The sequence below is a fragment of the Saimiri boliviensis genome, chromosome 6 (genome assembly GCF_048565385.1).
Source record: "Saimiri boliviensis isolate mSaiBol1 chromosome 6, mSaiBol1.pri, whole genome shotgun sequence".
In the NCBI taxonomy this organism is placed as follows: Eukaryota; Metazoa; Chordata; class Mammalia; order Primates; family Cebidae; genus Saimiri; species Saimiri boliviensis.
Window position 1 is genome coordinate 72,103,994 of NC_133454.1, and position 17,437 is coordinate 72,121,430.

At 40.4% G+C, this 17,437-nt stretch overlaps 1 protein-coding gene across 3 annotated transcripts in view; it reads left to right on the forward strand.

The window, feature by feature from the left end:
• FAM168A (family with sequence similarity 168 member A) overlaps window positions 1-17,437 on the forward strand; it is a 185,893-nt gene that overhangs the window by 112,841 nt on the left and 55,615 nt on the right. For all 3 annotated transcript variants that reach the window (XM_074400958.1, XM_039470593.2, XM_039470594.2), the window contains exon 2: window positions 424-511. In XM_074400958.1, the coding sequence (XP_074257059.1) occupies window positions 442-511 (70 nt within the window). In that variant the 5' untranslated portion in view covers window positions 424-441. The remainder of the gene's footprint in view (window positions 1-423; window positions 512-17,437) is intronic.

Consider the following 17,437-nt stretch of genomic DNA (forward strand, 5'->3'; position numbering starts at 1 on the left):
CTTTCCAGCTCCTAGACTAGAAACATTAGACTTAGAAAGGACCTCAGAAATCTTAAATTAATTCACTTTATGTCAGTAAATTGAAGTCCAGACAGGGAAAGTGACATGGCCAGTGCCACCTAGTATACTAGTGCCAGAGCTGTCTGTGGGATAGTGGTAGTCGACTAACACTGAACTGAAAGCCAGAATTCCTGGGTTGACATTGGGTAAGTTATATCACTTCCTTGCTCCTCACTATCTTCATCTGCAAAATGGGGAAAGTATTTAACAGAGGGCCAGGTAAAGACAAACTGGCTTTTTTATTTAGTCTTCTTTCCACTACACTCTGATGCTTTCCTTTCAGCGAAAACTGAAGATTATAGAGGAGAAGCTGATGTCGGGAAGAATGAACAATCAATGCTGTTTTCTTTGTTTTCTCTGTAGGATCCTCAGTCTTCCACAATGAACCCTGTTTACAGCCCCGTGCAGCCTGGGGCTCCTTATGGCAACCCTAAGAACATGGCCTACCCGGGTGAGTAGTATGAGAATGGCTCTCTTTTTGAGAAATGGTGGTTAAAGACATTATCAGATAACTTGCTGAATGACTTTGGAGGTGTATGATATCAGAAGATAGGTCTTAGTTCCAGTGGAAAGATCTCAGAGAACCTGTTGTCTGGTTGTTTCTAAACTTTATTCTACAAAAATACAGGAGAGTATTTTAGAGAGTCCGCAAACATTTGATTTGATTATTTTAAAATATTGAGAACTATTTTTGTAAAACATGAAGACGTGTTAGATGATCAGTGTGTTAAGCTTCTAAGAATGCATGTTAATTTTTTAAAATGCTACCATTTGCTTGTACTTATGCTTTTAAATCAGGATTTTCTTAATGCTATGCAATCAAATTAACACTCAGAAATATATTGGAGGTTGAACCTAATATAACTGTAGCTGTTATTCCTGACTTTCTATTTCACATGTTTATCACAACAGTTTCATTGACCTTATTACTTAACCTAACAGTAGATATTTTCTCTTTGAATTCCTATTTGTATATTTATTCTAACAAAATTAATTTCCAGTAACAAGGACTCATGGGGGCAGTACCCTACACCCTACTAGCTTACAGAGCTTGTTGCTTCCCCCCTTTCCAGTTTAGGGTGCTCCAGCAACCTAAGTTCCTTTGCCAGAGGGGACTGAACTGCTTTGGCAGACAGAGCCCAGGAGAACCCTGTGGGGCTTTGGTTTCCTATTTGCTCTGATCCTGGCTGCCTTCATTCTTAATAAGTTGCTAAACAAGAGAAGGAAAAGAACAGTTGCATTTCTCTATTGATTTGCACAAAGATTAAGCAGTGCAAATCTGGAAGGGGAATTGACTTTGTCAACATAATTTTCCAAACTTCCAAAATTGGAAAGGGAACAGACTTTATCTCTGCTTGGCACATAGTAGGATTTGGTAATGTGTTTTGACTGACTGCATAGCAACCAGGTTCAAATCCCAGCTCTATCAGAGAATAGCTGGGTGACTTTGGACAACTTGCCCTAACCTCCCCAGACTTAATCTCTTTGATAAACTGGAATAATATTATCTATTTCATAATAGATAATTCTGGGAATGGGACAAAATATCTATTTCATAGGACAGTTGTGAGAGTCAACAATATAATTTGTACTCCTCTAGAGGCAAGGAGGATCTTTTTTTGTTTCTGCTAATCACCAAGGAATATTATGAGCTTGGAACTGTTTTAGGTTAATTTCCCTGCTGTCGATTCTAGGACCACACAGATAGTATAAACTCCACATGAGTAGTATAAATTCAGACTTCACACAGGCCAAGTTTTCAGATTTTCAGGGAGACTTTTTATTTTTTAACCCAAGCTTGCCTGTTGTATCTCTGTACTTTTGGACTTTTTTTCTTGTTTTTAAACTGACAATATGACTCCTCCAAGATCCCATCTTTATGCAGGGGAATTTGAGTTGCAGCTCTGCTGGTCCAGGGCCCACAGCCTGTCTCCTACCCCTGGTGGCTATAAAAAGAAAGCCCTTTGAGTGCCTGACTAAAAAATCTTCCCAAAGCAGCCCAACATCAGCTTACCACATAGACTTCTTGATTTTTAGTTTCCTCTTCATTTTTTGAGTAGTAGGGATTTTTCTTTCTTAAAATCTCAACTCTGCCTAAGAGTTGGATGTCAGCTTTTCTAGGTATTATGCAGTAGGCAGATTTTCAGGTTATTTTTCTTCTGCATTACTGGGAATGAAAGATCTAAGTGTTCTTTCTTTCTCTTTCCCTTTTAAAGCCCCTTTACTGAGTACTTACTGTGTGCTAAAACCTGAGCTCAGTATTTTACAGAAAATACCTATTTTTATACTGCAGCAATCCTATAACATGGATATAACTAGCTCCTTATATATTTTGGCAGAGTAAATTTAGAGAATATAATATGCCATATACTTTCAAATGCTTAAGCATAGACTATGTATTATGAACTGAATGTGTCCCTCCAAAATCTGTATGTTGAAACCCTTAATCCCCAATGGGATGGTAACTGGAGATGGAACTGCTGTAGGTTTAGATGAAGTCATGAGGGTTGGGCCTTCATGATGAGATTAGTTCACTTAGAACACTGTCAATTGGCTAGAAGACAGCTGCTTACTGGAATACATTGTACCACAAAGCTATATTTTATTTCCCATCTTCAGATTTCAAGAGAATTTCAAACCAGCAGTGTTTCCGACTCCTCTGGTCCCTGTGGCTACCATCCCATTGCTTCTGAGGCAGATGACACCACAATGGACTCAACCCCTTGTACTCTTGCCCTCCTGAGCCTACCGCAAATTGCTGGCCAGGAACAGGCTTCTAGCTCCTCAAAGGGAAGGTTTCCTAGTCCTACAAACTAAAAAGACAACCCTCATACTTAGTTTATCATGGGGAACAGAGAAAGCAGCACATATTTTAAGACAGATTAGCTTACTATAAAAGAAAGGACATATGCTTTGAAATCACAAAGACCTGAGTTCAAATATTTCCTCATTCCTTTGAAGCTATATACATTAGTCAAGTCACATGATCTGAATTAAACTACCATAGTTATCTATAAAAACTATAGCATTTATGATTAATAAGATCATAATATACATAATACCTAGTATGTTCTTACCAAATGATTATGTTAAAAAGTATTATCATTTGGTAAGAACATACTAGGTATTATGTATATTCTCTTGAAATCTGAAGATGGGAAATAAAATATAGCTTTGTGGTACAATGTATTCCAGTAAGCAGCTGTCTTCTAGCCAATTGACAGTGTTCTTTCTTTCTCTTTCCCTTTTAAAGCCCCTTTACTGAGTACTTACTGTGTGCCAAAACCTGAGCTCAGTATTTTACAGAAAATACCTATTTTTATACTGCAGCAATCCTATAACATGGATATAACTAGCTCCTTATATATTTTGGCAGAGTAAATTTAGAGAATATAATATGCCATATACTTTCAAATGCTTAAGCATAGACTATGTATTATGAACTGAATGTGTCCCTCCAAAATCTGTATGTTGAAACCCTTAATCCCCAATGGGATGGTAACTGGAGATGGAACTGCTGTAGGTTTAGATGAAGTCATGAGGGTTGGGCCTTCATGATGAGATTAGTTCACTTAGAAGAAGAGACACCAGAGCTCTTTCTGCTATGTAATGACACAGCAAGAAGGTAACCATCTGCAAGCAAGGAAGGGAGTCATTAGGCTGGCACCCTAATCTTGGACTTCTGCTCTCCAGAACTATGAGAAATAAATGTCTGTTGTTTAAACCACCCAGTGTGTGGTATTTTGTTACAGCAGCTCAAGCTGACTAGGATGGATAATGAGTACAGTGAACACTTGAATACCCTTTACCTAGTTGCACCATGACAGTGGGCTGTTTAGAGACCAGGCATTTCTTTTTCTAAAGGCTTCATAAAGGTTTTTCTGCTAGAATTTTGGAGTGTAGTCAAGACCTCAACATTCTTTTATTTTGTTTCTTTTCTTTTCTTTTCTAAAATGTTCTGATTGTGTCAGTGTCTAAGCGTCACCCAGAGGTCTAATATGTGTTCTAGAGTCTGTCAGATCTCTGCTGAAATCTGGTCTCTGTCTCTCTGTCACTAGTTAGCTATGGAAACTTTGGTTGAGTAATCTTTCTGAATCTGCTTCCTCGACTGTAAAGTGGGATAATGGCCTATAAGATGGTTGGTTTGTAGTCAACGAAAATGTTTATAAAGCTTCTGGTGTCATGCCTGGCTCATAGTGGACACTCAGTTAATAGTTGTTGTAATGCATAGCAATGAGTATATATACCTACTGGGAAAACAGCATGGGACATAGAATTAGTGACTTAGATTACAGACCCGATTCTGCCACTTAAGAGCTGTGTGACATCAGATAAGTTATCAAGCTTTCTGGGCCTCAATCTATCATTTGCTTAAAAAAAGAAGAAGAAGAAGAAGAAGATAAAACAGGGTTAGAAATGCCTTCCTCACAAGACAGCTGAGAGTAATAAATGTAACAGAGCTAGTCACCAACTTGTGATGAAGTTACCAAAACACAATTAGAAAATAATTCTAAAATGAGAGAACAAATGAAGCCCCTAAATGAATCCATCATTTTATAGGTGAAAAGAGTATAAGAAGTGTTTTGAAGAAAGTGTGGTTGGGTCTGGAATCTGTGTCTCCCCATCTGGGTCTGTGTATTCATTGTGTCTCTACCACAAAATAACAAGCATCCTCCCTTCCCTTCATCGTGTTGTGGCCACTTCACATTCCTCTGGTAGCCCACTCCAGTTCAAGTGCTCTTTCGGACTCCTCCTGTGTTGACGCTTAATGAATATCCTGGTTTCAGCCAGTAGCAAACATAGGTCAAAATGCTGCAGGTACCCTAACAAAAGATACAACTCTTCAAGGTTAGAAAGCTAGGAAATTAATCTGTTCAAAGACTACCATCTTTTTTTTAAACCAGTGGTGGGGTTTTTTTTTTTCTTCCCAGATTGCTGCTTTTGCCTGAAAACATAGAGTCAGTTTAAGAAGCATATTTGTATTTGACAGTGTATCAGCTAGAGGACCTGAATAATTAATGAAGCTGACAGTCTGCAGATATAATGAATTATCTCCTGTATCAGTAAGATTAAAAAGTAAAATTTTTCTCTGCAATGAACCTTGCCTAGTTTACATTCCTTTGCATAAATTGCATAAATCCTAGGATCACCTGTTGGAGGTCTTGATTAACTGATATTTATACTTTGTTTATTCTTTGGAAAGAAATTTGTGGGATTTTTCCCCTCATTTTTTTTTTTTTTTTTTTTTTTTTTTGGTAACAACTCTGGAAGGCAGTCTTTATTTTCCAGATGAAATGATGAGATAAGCTTCTCCAAGGTCACATTGTATAGCAGAGCCCAAACCAACACTAGTGACAAAGTAGGTACTTTTACTGTTCTAGCATTCATGGCTATGTCTTGGACACTCCAGTGATGAGGGTCTCAGATGAGCCTGGAAAATGGATTCTAATTCCTGAAACTGCTCTCACAACCCCCCACTTTGATGTTCAAACTGCTCTCTGCTCAGGAGAGAATTCCAAGGTCACTTAGTTACTTTTCACTTATGGTTGAAGAAGAGTGTCTAAAGACAGTTCTTATTAACTGTTCCCATGAATATAATCTCCTTGTGGTTAAATCCAGTGGACCCTTTATAGTCTTTATTCTAATTTGACTCTTTTCTTTTTTTGAGATGGGGCCTTGCTCTGTTGCCCAGGCTGGAGTGCAGTGGCATGATCTTGGCACACTGCAACCTCTGCCTCCTGGGTTCAAGCGATTCTTCTACCTTAGCCTCCCAAGTAGCTGGGACTACAGGTGCAGGCCACCAAACCAGCTAATTTTTGTATTTTTAGTAGAGACGGAGTTTCACCATATTGGCCAGGCTGGTCTCAAACTCCTCAAACTAGTGGTCCGCCTGCCTTGGCCTCCCAAAGGGCTGGATTAAAGGCATGAGCCACTGCGTCCGGCCTGACCCTTCTATATCATATGACACCCAACCCCTTTCTTGAAACAAGCTTTCATTACCTCCATAATTTTCATTGACCATAATTGTTTATTTTTTGTTTGTTTTTCCTTTCTTCCTCTCCAGCTGTTCCTGAATTTGTCTCCTTTCAGGATTTTCTTTCCCTGCTAGCCCATTAAAAGTTGATGTTGGCCAGGCACAGTGGCTCACACCTGTAATCCCAGCACTTTGGGAGACCGAGGCAGACGGATCACGAGGTCAGGAGATCAAGACCAGCCTGGCCAACATGGTGAAACCCCCGTCTCTACTAAAAATACAAAATTAGCTGGACATGGTGGTATGCACTTGTAGTCTCAGGTACTCGGGAGGCTGAGGCAGGAAAATAGCTTGAACCTGGGAGGCGAAGATCGCAGTGAGTTTTAAACAAAACTCCTGACCTCTGGTGATCTGCCTGCCTCAGCCGCCCAAAATGCTGAGATTAACTGGCGTGAGCCACCTCACCCGGCTATTTTTATGTGTACTATTCAGTGGCATTAAGTACATTCATACTGTTTTGCAACTGTCGTCACTATTGGTCCACAGAACTCCTTTCATCCTGCAGAACTGATGTTCAGTACCCATTAAACAATAGCTCTTCATTGCACCCTCCCCCAGCTCCTGGCAATCACCAATCTACTTACTATCTCTGAATGTGACTAGTCTAGATGCTCATACAAATGAAATCATGTAGTATTTGTCCCTGTGTGACTGGCTTATTTGACTTATCAGTGTGTCCGGATTTCCTTCCTTTTTAGACTGAATAATATTCTATTGTATATACATACTTCATGCAGTGGCACGTGGACACTTGGGTTGCTTCAGCCTTTGGGCTATTGTAAATGCTGCTATGAACGTGGATGTACAAATATCTCTTGAAGACCTTGCTTTCCATTTTTTTGGGTATATATCCAGAAATGGAATTGCTGTGTCATACAGTAATTCTATTTTTAATTTTTTGAGGAACTGCCATACTGCTTTCCTAGTGGCTGCACCATTTTACATTCTCCTTGTGGTTCATAAAAGTTTCAGTTTCTGCACAGCTTTGCCAGTGCTTCTTTTTTCTGTCATTAAATAATAGCCATCATAATGGATATGAAATATCTTTTTTATTTTCAAAAAACCTTCGTTACATTTCTTAGATTAGACCTTTCTTCACCATCCTTCCCATTGTTATCATTCAGGTCATTATTACTCTTTCTGGGATTATTTAAGTTGCCTCTTAACTGGACTTCCTAACTCCTGTCATATACCCTGTCCCCAGTCCATTCTTTACATAACAGCAATAATCATTTTTATCTCTTGAAAATTTGACATCACTCCAGTGCTTAAAACCCTTCAATTACTCTTCACTGTCCTTTGGATAAAGTCCAGACTCCTTAGCTTGCAATAGAAAGTTTTTATGACCTGAGTATTTAGATATCTCCAGTGCATCTCCTGCTCATCCTATTTATCTGTATTCTCAGTCCAGCTGGTGGCTGATATTATGTTTTTATTTAGAATTATAAGATTGTTAGAGACCATCAAATCCAACCCTATTCTTAGATGAGAAACGTGAAGTCTAGTAAGTGCCTAAGGAAAGCACATATTAGGATTCACAGTGGGCCATATGCCATGGCTCATACCTGTAATCCCAGCACTTTCAGAGGCTGAGGCAGGAGGATCTCTTGAGGCCAGGAGTTTGAGACTAGCCTGAGCAACATGGCAAGACTTCATCTCTATAAAAAATTTAAAAATTAACTGGGTTTGGTGGCACCTGCCTGTAGTTTGAGGTACTCAGAAGGGCCACTTGAGCCCAGGAGGTCAAGGCTGTAGTGAGCCATGCTCATACCATTGCACCCAAGCCTGGGTGACAGAGTGGAAACCTTGTCTTAATAACAAAGATTGACAGTGAATTCAGTATCTGATTTGTTCCTGTATCTCTAATACCCAGCTAGGCCCCTGCATGCCATGAATATTGACTAGTGTTTCAACAAATGGATGGACAGATAGATGTCAAAGCTGGAGGTAGAACCCAGACCTCTGGCAGCCAATCTAGTTCTCTTTCTACTTACCTTTTAGCTGCTTTTTTATTTCCAAGGCACTTCGCTAGATTTCTTTAAACAAGGTAATTCTATCATCTTTGGTCATTTCCTACCTCTGAGTAGGGATAGCCTCTACAAAGTAGGGATAATAGTATCTGCTTACTTCAAAAGTGTTTTGATGGGCTGGGCATGGTGGCTCACACCTGTAATCCCAGCTCTTTGGGAGGCCAAGGCGGGTGGATTATCTGGGGTCAGGAGTTCAAGACCAGCCTGGCCAACATGGTGAAACCCTATCTCTACTAAAAATACAAAAATTAGCCAGGCATGGTGGCATGTGCCTGTAGTCCCAGTTACTGGGGAGGCTGAGGCTGGAGAATCTCTTCAACTCAGGAGGCAGAGGTTGCAGTGAGCCGAGATCGTGCCACTGTATTCCAGCCTGGGTGACAAAGCAAGACTCTGTCTCAAAAAAAAAAGTGCTTTGATGATTAAGTGACATAATATGTGTAAAGCATCTGGCATTTAGTTAGGTTCTTATTAGTTATTAAAGAATTAGCCAGGTACAGTGGCTCACTCCAATAATCCCAGCACATTGGAAGGCTAAGGCAGACAGATCATTTGAGGTCAGGAGTTCAAGATGAGCCTGGCCAACAAGGTGAAACCCCATCTCTACTAAAAATACGAAAAAATTAGTCAGGTGTGTTGCTATGCCTGTAATCTCAGCTACCTGGGAGGCTGAGGCAGGAGGTTCACTTGAACCCAGAAGGTGGAGGTTGCAGTGGGCTGAGATTGTGCCACTGCACTCCATCCTGGGTGACAGAGTGAGACTTTGTCTCAAAAAAGGAAAGAAAAAAAGCTTTAGTAGCCTTTGTTTATTATTTGTCATCATTATGTCCCCAACACCTAGCACAGGGACTGATACAGAGTTGGCTGTTAGTAAATTTTGAAGGAAGAAAGAGGGAAGAAGAAAGAAATAAAGGGAAGGAGATGAGACTCTAATGAGTGAAAGAAGTCACAACAGAGAGGTATAAGATGGGTTTGAGGAAAAGACTCCTGTGATTTGTTTATCCTTGCTAATGAGTGGCCCTCTGATATGGCAAGGAGAGTTTGGAACAGGTAGCCAGTGTGGGAGAGATTTTTTTCTGCTTTGTAGGTGAATAAAAATTTCATTTGGATTATCTGTTGTGACTGGTCAACCTCTCTGGACGGACCAGTGGAATGGGAGACTTTTCTGTTTTTAAGTCATGGAGACAGCAGAGACCCTCAGAGAAAACAAGAGACCCTCTTCCCTTGCCTACTTGCCTTATAGCAAATATTCATTTTTAGAACAATGTTAGTGGAAGTCTGATAATTCCTTTGAGCTATTTAGCAAGAAAGAGCTGTCTTCAAACTTCTTATTACCTATGTAGTCAGCCTTGGGCTAGCTCATTTTGAGTGGCAGCTGCTTTGCTCAGGAGATTTGATTTTTAAAAATAAAATGTGACCAGCCTGCTCATTTCTGCAAAAAATTTAAAAATTGGCTGGACATGTTGGCACATATCTGTTGTCCCAGCTACTCAGGAGGCTGCGGTGGGAGGACTGCTTGAGCCCAAGAGGTCGAGGCTGCAGTGAGCCATGATTATGCCACTGCACTCCAGCCTGGGTGACAGAGCAAGAACCCATCTCTAAAAACAAAACAAAACAAAACAAAAACAAACTTTGGCTCTATGACAAATTTTCTCAGAAGCATGTGAAAACAAAGGCTCACAAAACCCCATATAATAATACATAAGAAGCACAATACAACTTAAAATTATCATTCGTGATCTCATTTAATCCTTATAATAGTACTGTGAGGTAGACATTTCTATTAGAACATTTATTTTACAGATGAGGAAAGATTCAGAAATCCAAAGTCTTTCCACTCCACCAAAGTGTCAGGCAAGTCCTCTCTGGGTTTTGTAGTGCATATAAGCAGTGATTTTGTATCTGTCTCTGATACTATGTGTGATGCTAAAAACAGATGGATTAAACCTTGTTGGGGCAAGAATCATCCACAATAAACTACATGTTTGCTTGTGACTGATGTACTTTCCTGGGTTACAAAATGATTTCCCACCTCTGTAAAGAATAATAACTTTTTCTCCCAAACAAAGAAGTATTGCTGTTGTTGGGTTATTATTTTTTTGCTCCTAAATTCTCCTTGGCTTCCTGTTCTCTACAAAAAGTTGTTTATTTGTATGTTTTTCTAGACTGTGAGCTCCTTGAGGGCAGAAATCATGTCCTTCCTGTGCCTAGAACAGAGAAGGCAGTTAGTTCATTAAATATATGTTGAATTAAATTATCTTTATTAGTTTATATAAATTTTATTGTTGCTGTTAATTATTATAGTAATAACTACCATTAATTACTGTCAATGGAGTGCTAGGCACTTTACAAACATTTTCTCCAGTTTTCATGATACTCCTTCAAGGGAGAGCTGTTATCATTTTACATATGAGGGAATAAGGTTCAACTAAGTTAAATAACTTTCTCAAGGTCCTAAGGCTTATAAAAGCCAGCTTATATGAAATATGGGTATGCTTGTGAAAAATTTATTATGCTAAAATATATGTAATACAAAATTTACCATTTTAGCCTTCTGAAATTTTTTTATTTTTATTTATTTTTTGTCACCTAGGCTGGAGTACAGTAGCACAGTCAGTTCACTGCAGCCTCCATGTCTTGGGCTCAAGTTGATCCTGTTACTTCAGCCTCCCAAAGTGCTGGATTACAGGCATGAGCCACTGCACCTGGCCAATTTTAACCATTTTTAAGTATGTAATTCAGTGGCATTAAATACATTCACAATGTTGTGTAAATATCCCCACTATTTTCAGAACATTTTCATTAGCAGAAATTCTGTAATCATTAAACAATAACTTCTCTTTTACTCCTCTTTTGCCCTCCCTCTAGCCCCTGGTATCCCCTAATCTTTCTATTTCTCTTTTTTCTTTTTCTTATGAGATGGAGTTTCACTGTCCCCTAGGTTGGAGTGCAGTGGTGCATTCATAGCTCACTAAAAAAAAATTTTTTTTTTTAATAAGTGATCTCTCTCTGTTGCCCGGCTGGTCTCAAACTTCTGGCTTCAAGCAACTGTTCCACCCTAGTCTCCCAAGTCACTAGGATTACAGGAATGAGCCATTGTACTTGGCTTTTTCTGTTTCTATGAATTTGCCTATTCTAGATATTTCATATAAGTAGGATTGTACAATGTTTGTTTATTCATTGATCTGTTCTTGTAAATACCTTGAAATCTGCTTTGGCCAGTAGAGGTTGAAACCAGGGCTGTCAGCCCCTGTGCTGGCGCTCAGTGATCAAAACTAACAGTCAGAATGCGTAACTGCCACATTTGGAGGCCAAGGTCCTTATGGCCCATCCAGCTCCAGCAATCTGCACCAGGGACCTGGGATGGCAGCCACTGGGCAAAAGGCTGAAATGTTCTGAAAATTTTACTAGCGTCTTTATCAAACCCTCCCTCTGGATACTGCAAGTGTTCTGATTAGACTCTGGAACTCCAAAATAGTTACTTCAGATGGTTTCTGCTGGCTCAGTAGTTGTTTAGGTGGAGGATTCCTATGGACAATAGGCAACTCTTTTCCTATTCCACCTTTGTCCATAACTTCATTCCCAATGTAGGTATTCTTAACAACAACAAAAAAACTGTCAGTGTCATGTAGTTTGTTACCATTGCATAAAAGAGAGTATCGGGTAAGCATTTTTTTTTTCTTTTTCTGGCTAAAGTCTTGCTATATCACACTATTCTTTGCAAATAAAGAATAGTCATCACCCTGCATGACAGTGGGAGACATGCTTTCTATGTATCTGTTCACAGTGATGGATTCTTACAATTAGCTCAAGACATAGCAGTATATTCAGTCATTGGCATATTTCTATAAATGATGGAAAATTGTCCTGTAGCTCACTTTCTTGCCTGTCTTGTGCCCTGGTAGGAGGAAAAATCTTTACTCATTACCATGCTGAGAGTTTTGAATTAATATTTAGGTTGGTGCTTATGTCTGGAGAGATTTTATTTAAGGTTTTGCATCAAGGTATTTTAAACCTGCTTTGCCATCCTCTGGGGTGCTGGTGGTCACATCGTTTCTCTGGTAAGCCAATCTTTGATGGTAGCAGGATTACTGAACAGAGCTCTAGGGAGTACCAGGTTCCAGCCCTGATTCAAGTAAGAGCGATTCTATGGTGGCTATTTATTGAACTTGTACTAGGCACAAGCTGGATGCTTTATATATGCGATTTCATTTAATCTTGATGACATCCCTAGAAGATAGATGTTAAAAAACTCATCAGTTAAAAAAACGGATGCAGAGGTCAAATGACTTTTCCAAGGTCATAGAAGATTTCCTTCCAGTTTGCCTAGCTCCAAAGGCCCTATTTTTTTCTTTGTTCCATGCTGAATAAAGGGAGAGCCTAGAATTTAAAAAGTGTCTTTATTTTAGTTGTTTCGTTTTCAGAAAATTAGGAGATTGTGCCTTAAAATGCTTAGGAGCTGTTAAAAAGAGAAAGGAGTAAGCCACATAAATGCTGTCTTCCCCTCCAGTAGAGATCTGCTCCTGCCTATTTTAGAGATTAGGTATCCGGGTGAGAAAGATCCTACTGCCACAGGAGGGGGCCTAAATGAACTGGACTGGATTAATTCTGACCTTCCAATTTTGTTATATACTCTGTTCTTTAAATTTTAAGATTACCAGTTTTATAAAGACTCATACATACAATGATTGTCCTTTGTGAATATGGTCCCTCCGTAGACTTCACCTTAACCAGCACAGTTCTGTAAGAAATGGAAAAACAGGAGTGTAGGAAGACAGAATATACTGAGGCATTTGCTATCTCAGAGGAATGTGTGTGCCACTATATTCCAAAAGCCTAACATAATAAATAGATGTATAAATTGCTGTGGAAGCATGGTGTGTATGGAGGGCCACAACTCTGTCACAGTGAAGCAGATTTTCTTGACCCCGTCGCAGGACTTGCAACTGGTGACAGGGGTGCCTCCTTTACTCATCCTTCCCTTGCCTACCCCTTGTGGGAGGGAGCGTGTGAGTGAACCAGTGCAGGAACTGGAGCAAGTGCTTTTGGGTGCTGGCAGGAACAAACTCTGCTTACTCAGCTTGCCTCACTCAACCCTTTGTGGGAGGGAGCAGTAGGCGAGTACAGGATCCAGCCAGCTGCTTTTGAGCTCCAGCAGCAGAGAGAACTCTGTGTAGGCCCCAAGGCAGTGTCCAGGTTGGGGTGCCTTTGACTCCTGAAGCCTCAGTTACAGTGCTCTTTTAGCTCTGCTGTCCATGGATGGCTTAAGTGTTAACAGCTCAGTGGGCCCTTTTCCTTTTTGTGTGAGGCCGCCTTCCACCAGCGAGTACAAAGGGCCAGTGTGCCAGCCTTTTTGGGTCCACACTTGTGGCTCCCCAGCTCTTGTCTAGCATCCAGGAAAAATGAAGTCTCACAAATGAATTGACGGGCAGTAAATGCAGAGGATTTTATTGCTGATGAAAGTGGCTCTCAGCAGGAAGTGGGCTGAAAAGAGGACGGGGCAGATAGGTAATCTTTTCCTGAAGTCCAGCCATCTCCAGCCAGATTCTTCTCAGAAGTTATGCTGTCAGGCTGTCCCTCTGAAGTCAAGACACTTCTCTCCATTCAGCTGGGAGGTAGTCCCATCTACCAACTGAATCTGGAGTTTTCATAGGCACATGATGTGGGGAAGTGGGGAGACCACAGGTGGTTTAGGAAAAGGCAACATTTGAGCAGGAAAACAGGGATATAAGTTATCACTTTGGGCCATGGTTTCAGGCTTTTCGGCTTGAGGGTGGGGTTTCACTGGGGACCTGCTCTTTTCTGCTGAGAATTTCTCTGCCCCCTGTCCCTATCAAGAGGTTGGTGTCAGGAAAGTCTTCTGAGAAGGTAAGTGTGGATCTTGAAGCATGAGAGGAGGAGTTACTAACTTGTAATTCTGATTCTGCTACTAACAACTGGGAGACACTTGACAAGCACTACGGATTTCTCTTGCTTCGCTTTCCCATCCAGGCTATGAGGGGCTTATATGAGTTGTTTAGTAGTTTCTCTTTTAGCTCTAACAATCTGGCTGTTAATCTTTAAATTTTTTTAGATCTCTTTTATTATAAATAACTGGCTGACTCTTTCCTTCCCTTAGTCTATTTTGCGTCTTCTTGTGAGTGTAATTTTCTATGCCCCTTCTTGGAATTAATGTTAATTAATTAATCTGGGTGTTAATGAAGCATTCAGGAACAGATAAGATGAGGTGAGCTCAGTACCCTTACTCAGAGCCCTCTCCTACAGTGACAGTCCAGTACTTCTTTCTTTGGAACTTCTGATGTTCCTGGGCAAGCTCAATAGACCATGAAAGCCTGTTCATAAGTATCTTATGAAAGGTCAGGTATAACCATAGCTACCACCAGTGAGTGACTTCTCTTTTCCCGCTAATTAAGCTCATGGAGTTTAATTTAGTTTTCTGTTAGTTACGTGTGGTTCTTAATCAATGGTAATACAATTTTTGTGGCCCTGAATACAGCTGAAAATCAGTGGGATGTTGACACAGGACTGGAAGAGCTTTTAACTGTGCTACATAGATTCTTACGGGAATGACTTCTCTTCTTAACATAGTGGGGAGTGCCTATTTTTGAAGTCTGAAGACCAGAATCTGACTCCTGGCTCTGTCTCTAAAAACTTTAATACTTTACTCCCAAGGGCTTCAGTTGCCTCCTCTATAAAGATAGGAATAATAGTACCTACCTTATCTATCACTTGTTTGTGAGACTTTAAGGAGATAATTGATCTGGAAGAACCTTTTAAATGTGACAGATCTAGTCGTGGGTAGAGCTGCATTGATCTCTGGACTGACTACTCTTATCTTGAGGGTTAACTGCTTGTAGGCTGAGTCCCCCAAGAGGTTGTTGAGATTAGTAACTTTACTAATGCTGATCTATCTTTCAAAGAGAACTCCTTAGCATTTGGGGTCAGAACTGGCCAGCTTCTCAGATTTCTACTTCCCATGGAATCACAGGGATTCTAGTAAGGAACCGGAGAGGTGTCCAGAGCTTGGGGAAATAAAAGGGTGTCTGGGTAGAGAGGACCCCTTTCCCACCCAGTTTGTTCCTCCAGTGGATGGGTTTATTATAACAGGTATCTATTATTAACAATAATGGTTGCTGTTTGTTGAGGTCCATTATGGGCCATACACCGTGTTTTGGAAACTTCTTTACCAAAGTGTACCTGCTATCAGAGGAGAATGAATTCATCTCTGGATTGATGGGGGAGTGAATAGCCCACAGCAGCTACTCCAAGGTTAAAAGTTGTTTGAAGTCTATGTCTTATCTTTAAAATTCATAAGGATTTTTCCTTAAGGTACCATTATGTAGTTGTATTTGTTTTCTATAAAACAAATGCTTTAAATTATTTACTGTCTGGTAAAATTAACACCCCAGGAAGATGCACCTATTTTTTTTGTACCCTTCAGCATACTCTTGAGTAACCACCGGAGTTCCTGTACCCAGTTTGTCATAGTTTTGTTATTTTACTTAATCTTTTTTTTTTTTTTTTTGGCAAAACATTCCACACCATTTTATTTCAACCTTCATCCAAAAAATGTTAAAATGTGTAGTCCTGAGTTTTGGATGAAGACCTCCAGTCTTCATAGGCAGATGAGGAGAGAGGATCAGGATAGAAGTTCAGAGTGCTTCCCACCCCTGGAGGAAAGGTAAGCACTAGACATGGTATAAGACCAGAACACCAGGGCCTTATGGAGAACAAGCCTCCTTTTCTTTTAGCACTGGCCCAAGTGCCTCCCACTCACCCCCTCACCCCCTCACCCCAGACTCTCCTCTTCATCAGAGAAGATACATTCAGAATTCTTGAATATTGTCCAGGAAGATAGTATATGGCATATGTAGCAGGCAGCTAGCTAAACAATGAGGGATAGGGTTTATCCCCACTGTTTTTTCGCAAGAAGCGTGGGGCACAACTCAGCTTCCTTCTCTTCCTCAGAAACATCATTGCGTATTGTAACTTGGGTTGACAGGACAACTTGAGGTTGACTACAGGGACTGTAAGTAATCCCCTGGTAGTTATAGTTCCAGGTTACAGCTTCTACCACATTACACTCATCGTTAGCACCCTTGGTGAAGCAGAGCATAGTTAATGCCAGGGCATGCTTCATATTATCTTATTCCTCTTCCCTGAACATAAAGGAGTGGGTATGGCCCAGAGCTACAAAGAAAAATACTGTCCATAGTGACTGAGGCTGGGATCCCCAGAATTCCAACACCCCAGCCTGGGCTTGGGTCTCCTGACTCAAGATGGTGGCAGTGCTGGCAGCTATGCTGCAAGGTTTCTCTACTTAATTTGTATTATGCAGGTTTTAATAGGTATAGACACAAATCAAGAAAGATGAAAGTACTTGTTGCTATCACAGAGCCAAGAAGTAGAGAAGCCAGAATCAGGCCTAAGTTTGGATGTTTCACGCTCTTAACCACTGAGCTACGTAGTTGACTTACAGTTATGAGCCATTTAACAAGGGGGTTACATTCTAAGAAATGCAATTAGGCAATTTTGTTGTTGTGCATACATCATGGAGTATACTTTCACTGACGTAGATGGTATAGCCTACTACACACCTTGGCTATGTGGTATAGCCTACTGCTCCTAGGCTATAAACCTGTACATCTTATTACTGTGCTGAATAATGTAACCAATTGTAATGCAATGGTCATTTGTGTATCTAAACATAGAAAAGATATAGTAAAAATGCATGGGATCACCTTCATAAATGCAGTCAGTTACCAAAATGTCATTATGCAGCATATAACTGTAGACTATCTTATAATTGTTTATATCTTATTTTATTTTATTTTTTTGAGACAGAGACTGGCTTTTTCACCAGGCTGGAGTGCAGTGGCACAATCACAGCTCACTGCAACCTTCGCCTCCTGGGCTCAAGTGATTCTCTTGCCTCAGCCTCCTGAGTAGCTGGGACTACAGGCATGCGTCATCATGCCCAGCTAATTTTTGTATTTTTTAGTAGAGACAGGGTTTTACCATGTTGGCCAGAATGGCCTCGATCTCTTGACCTCCTGATCCTCCCGCCTCGGCCTCCCAAAGTGCTAGAATTACAGGCCAATGCCTGGCCAATTGTTTATATCTTTAGTAATACCCATTGCTCTTGCAGGCAGTCATTGTGTTCTCAGTGCTTAACACAGTGCCTAACACAAAGTGAATTCTCAGTTAATATTGGTTAGTTGAGTGAATAAAGGACTGAATGATCAAGCCTCTAATAATGAACCTTTTCAGAGGTCCATAAAACCTCTCTGGCAAATTGACCTCAGAGTTTGAAATA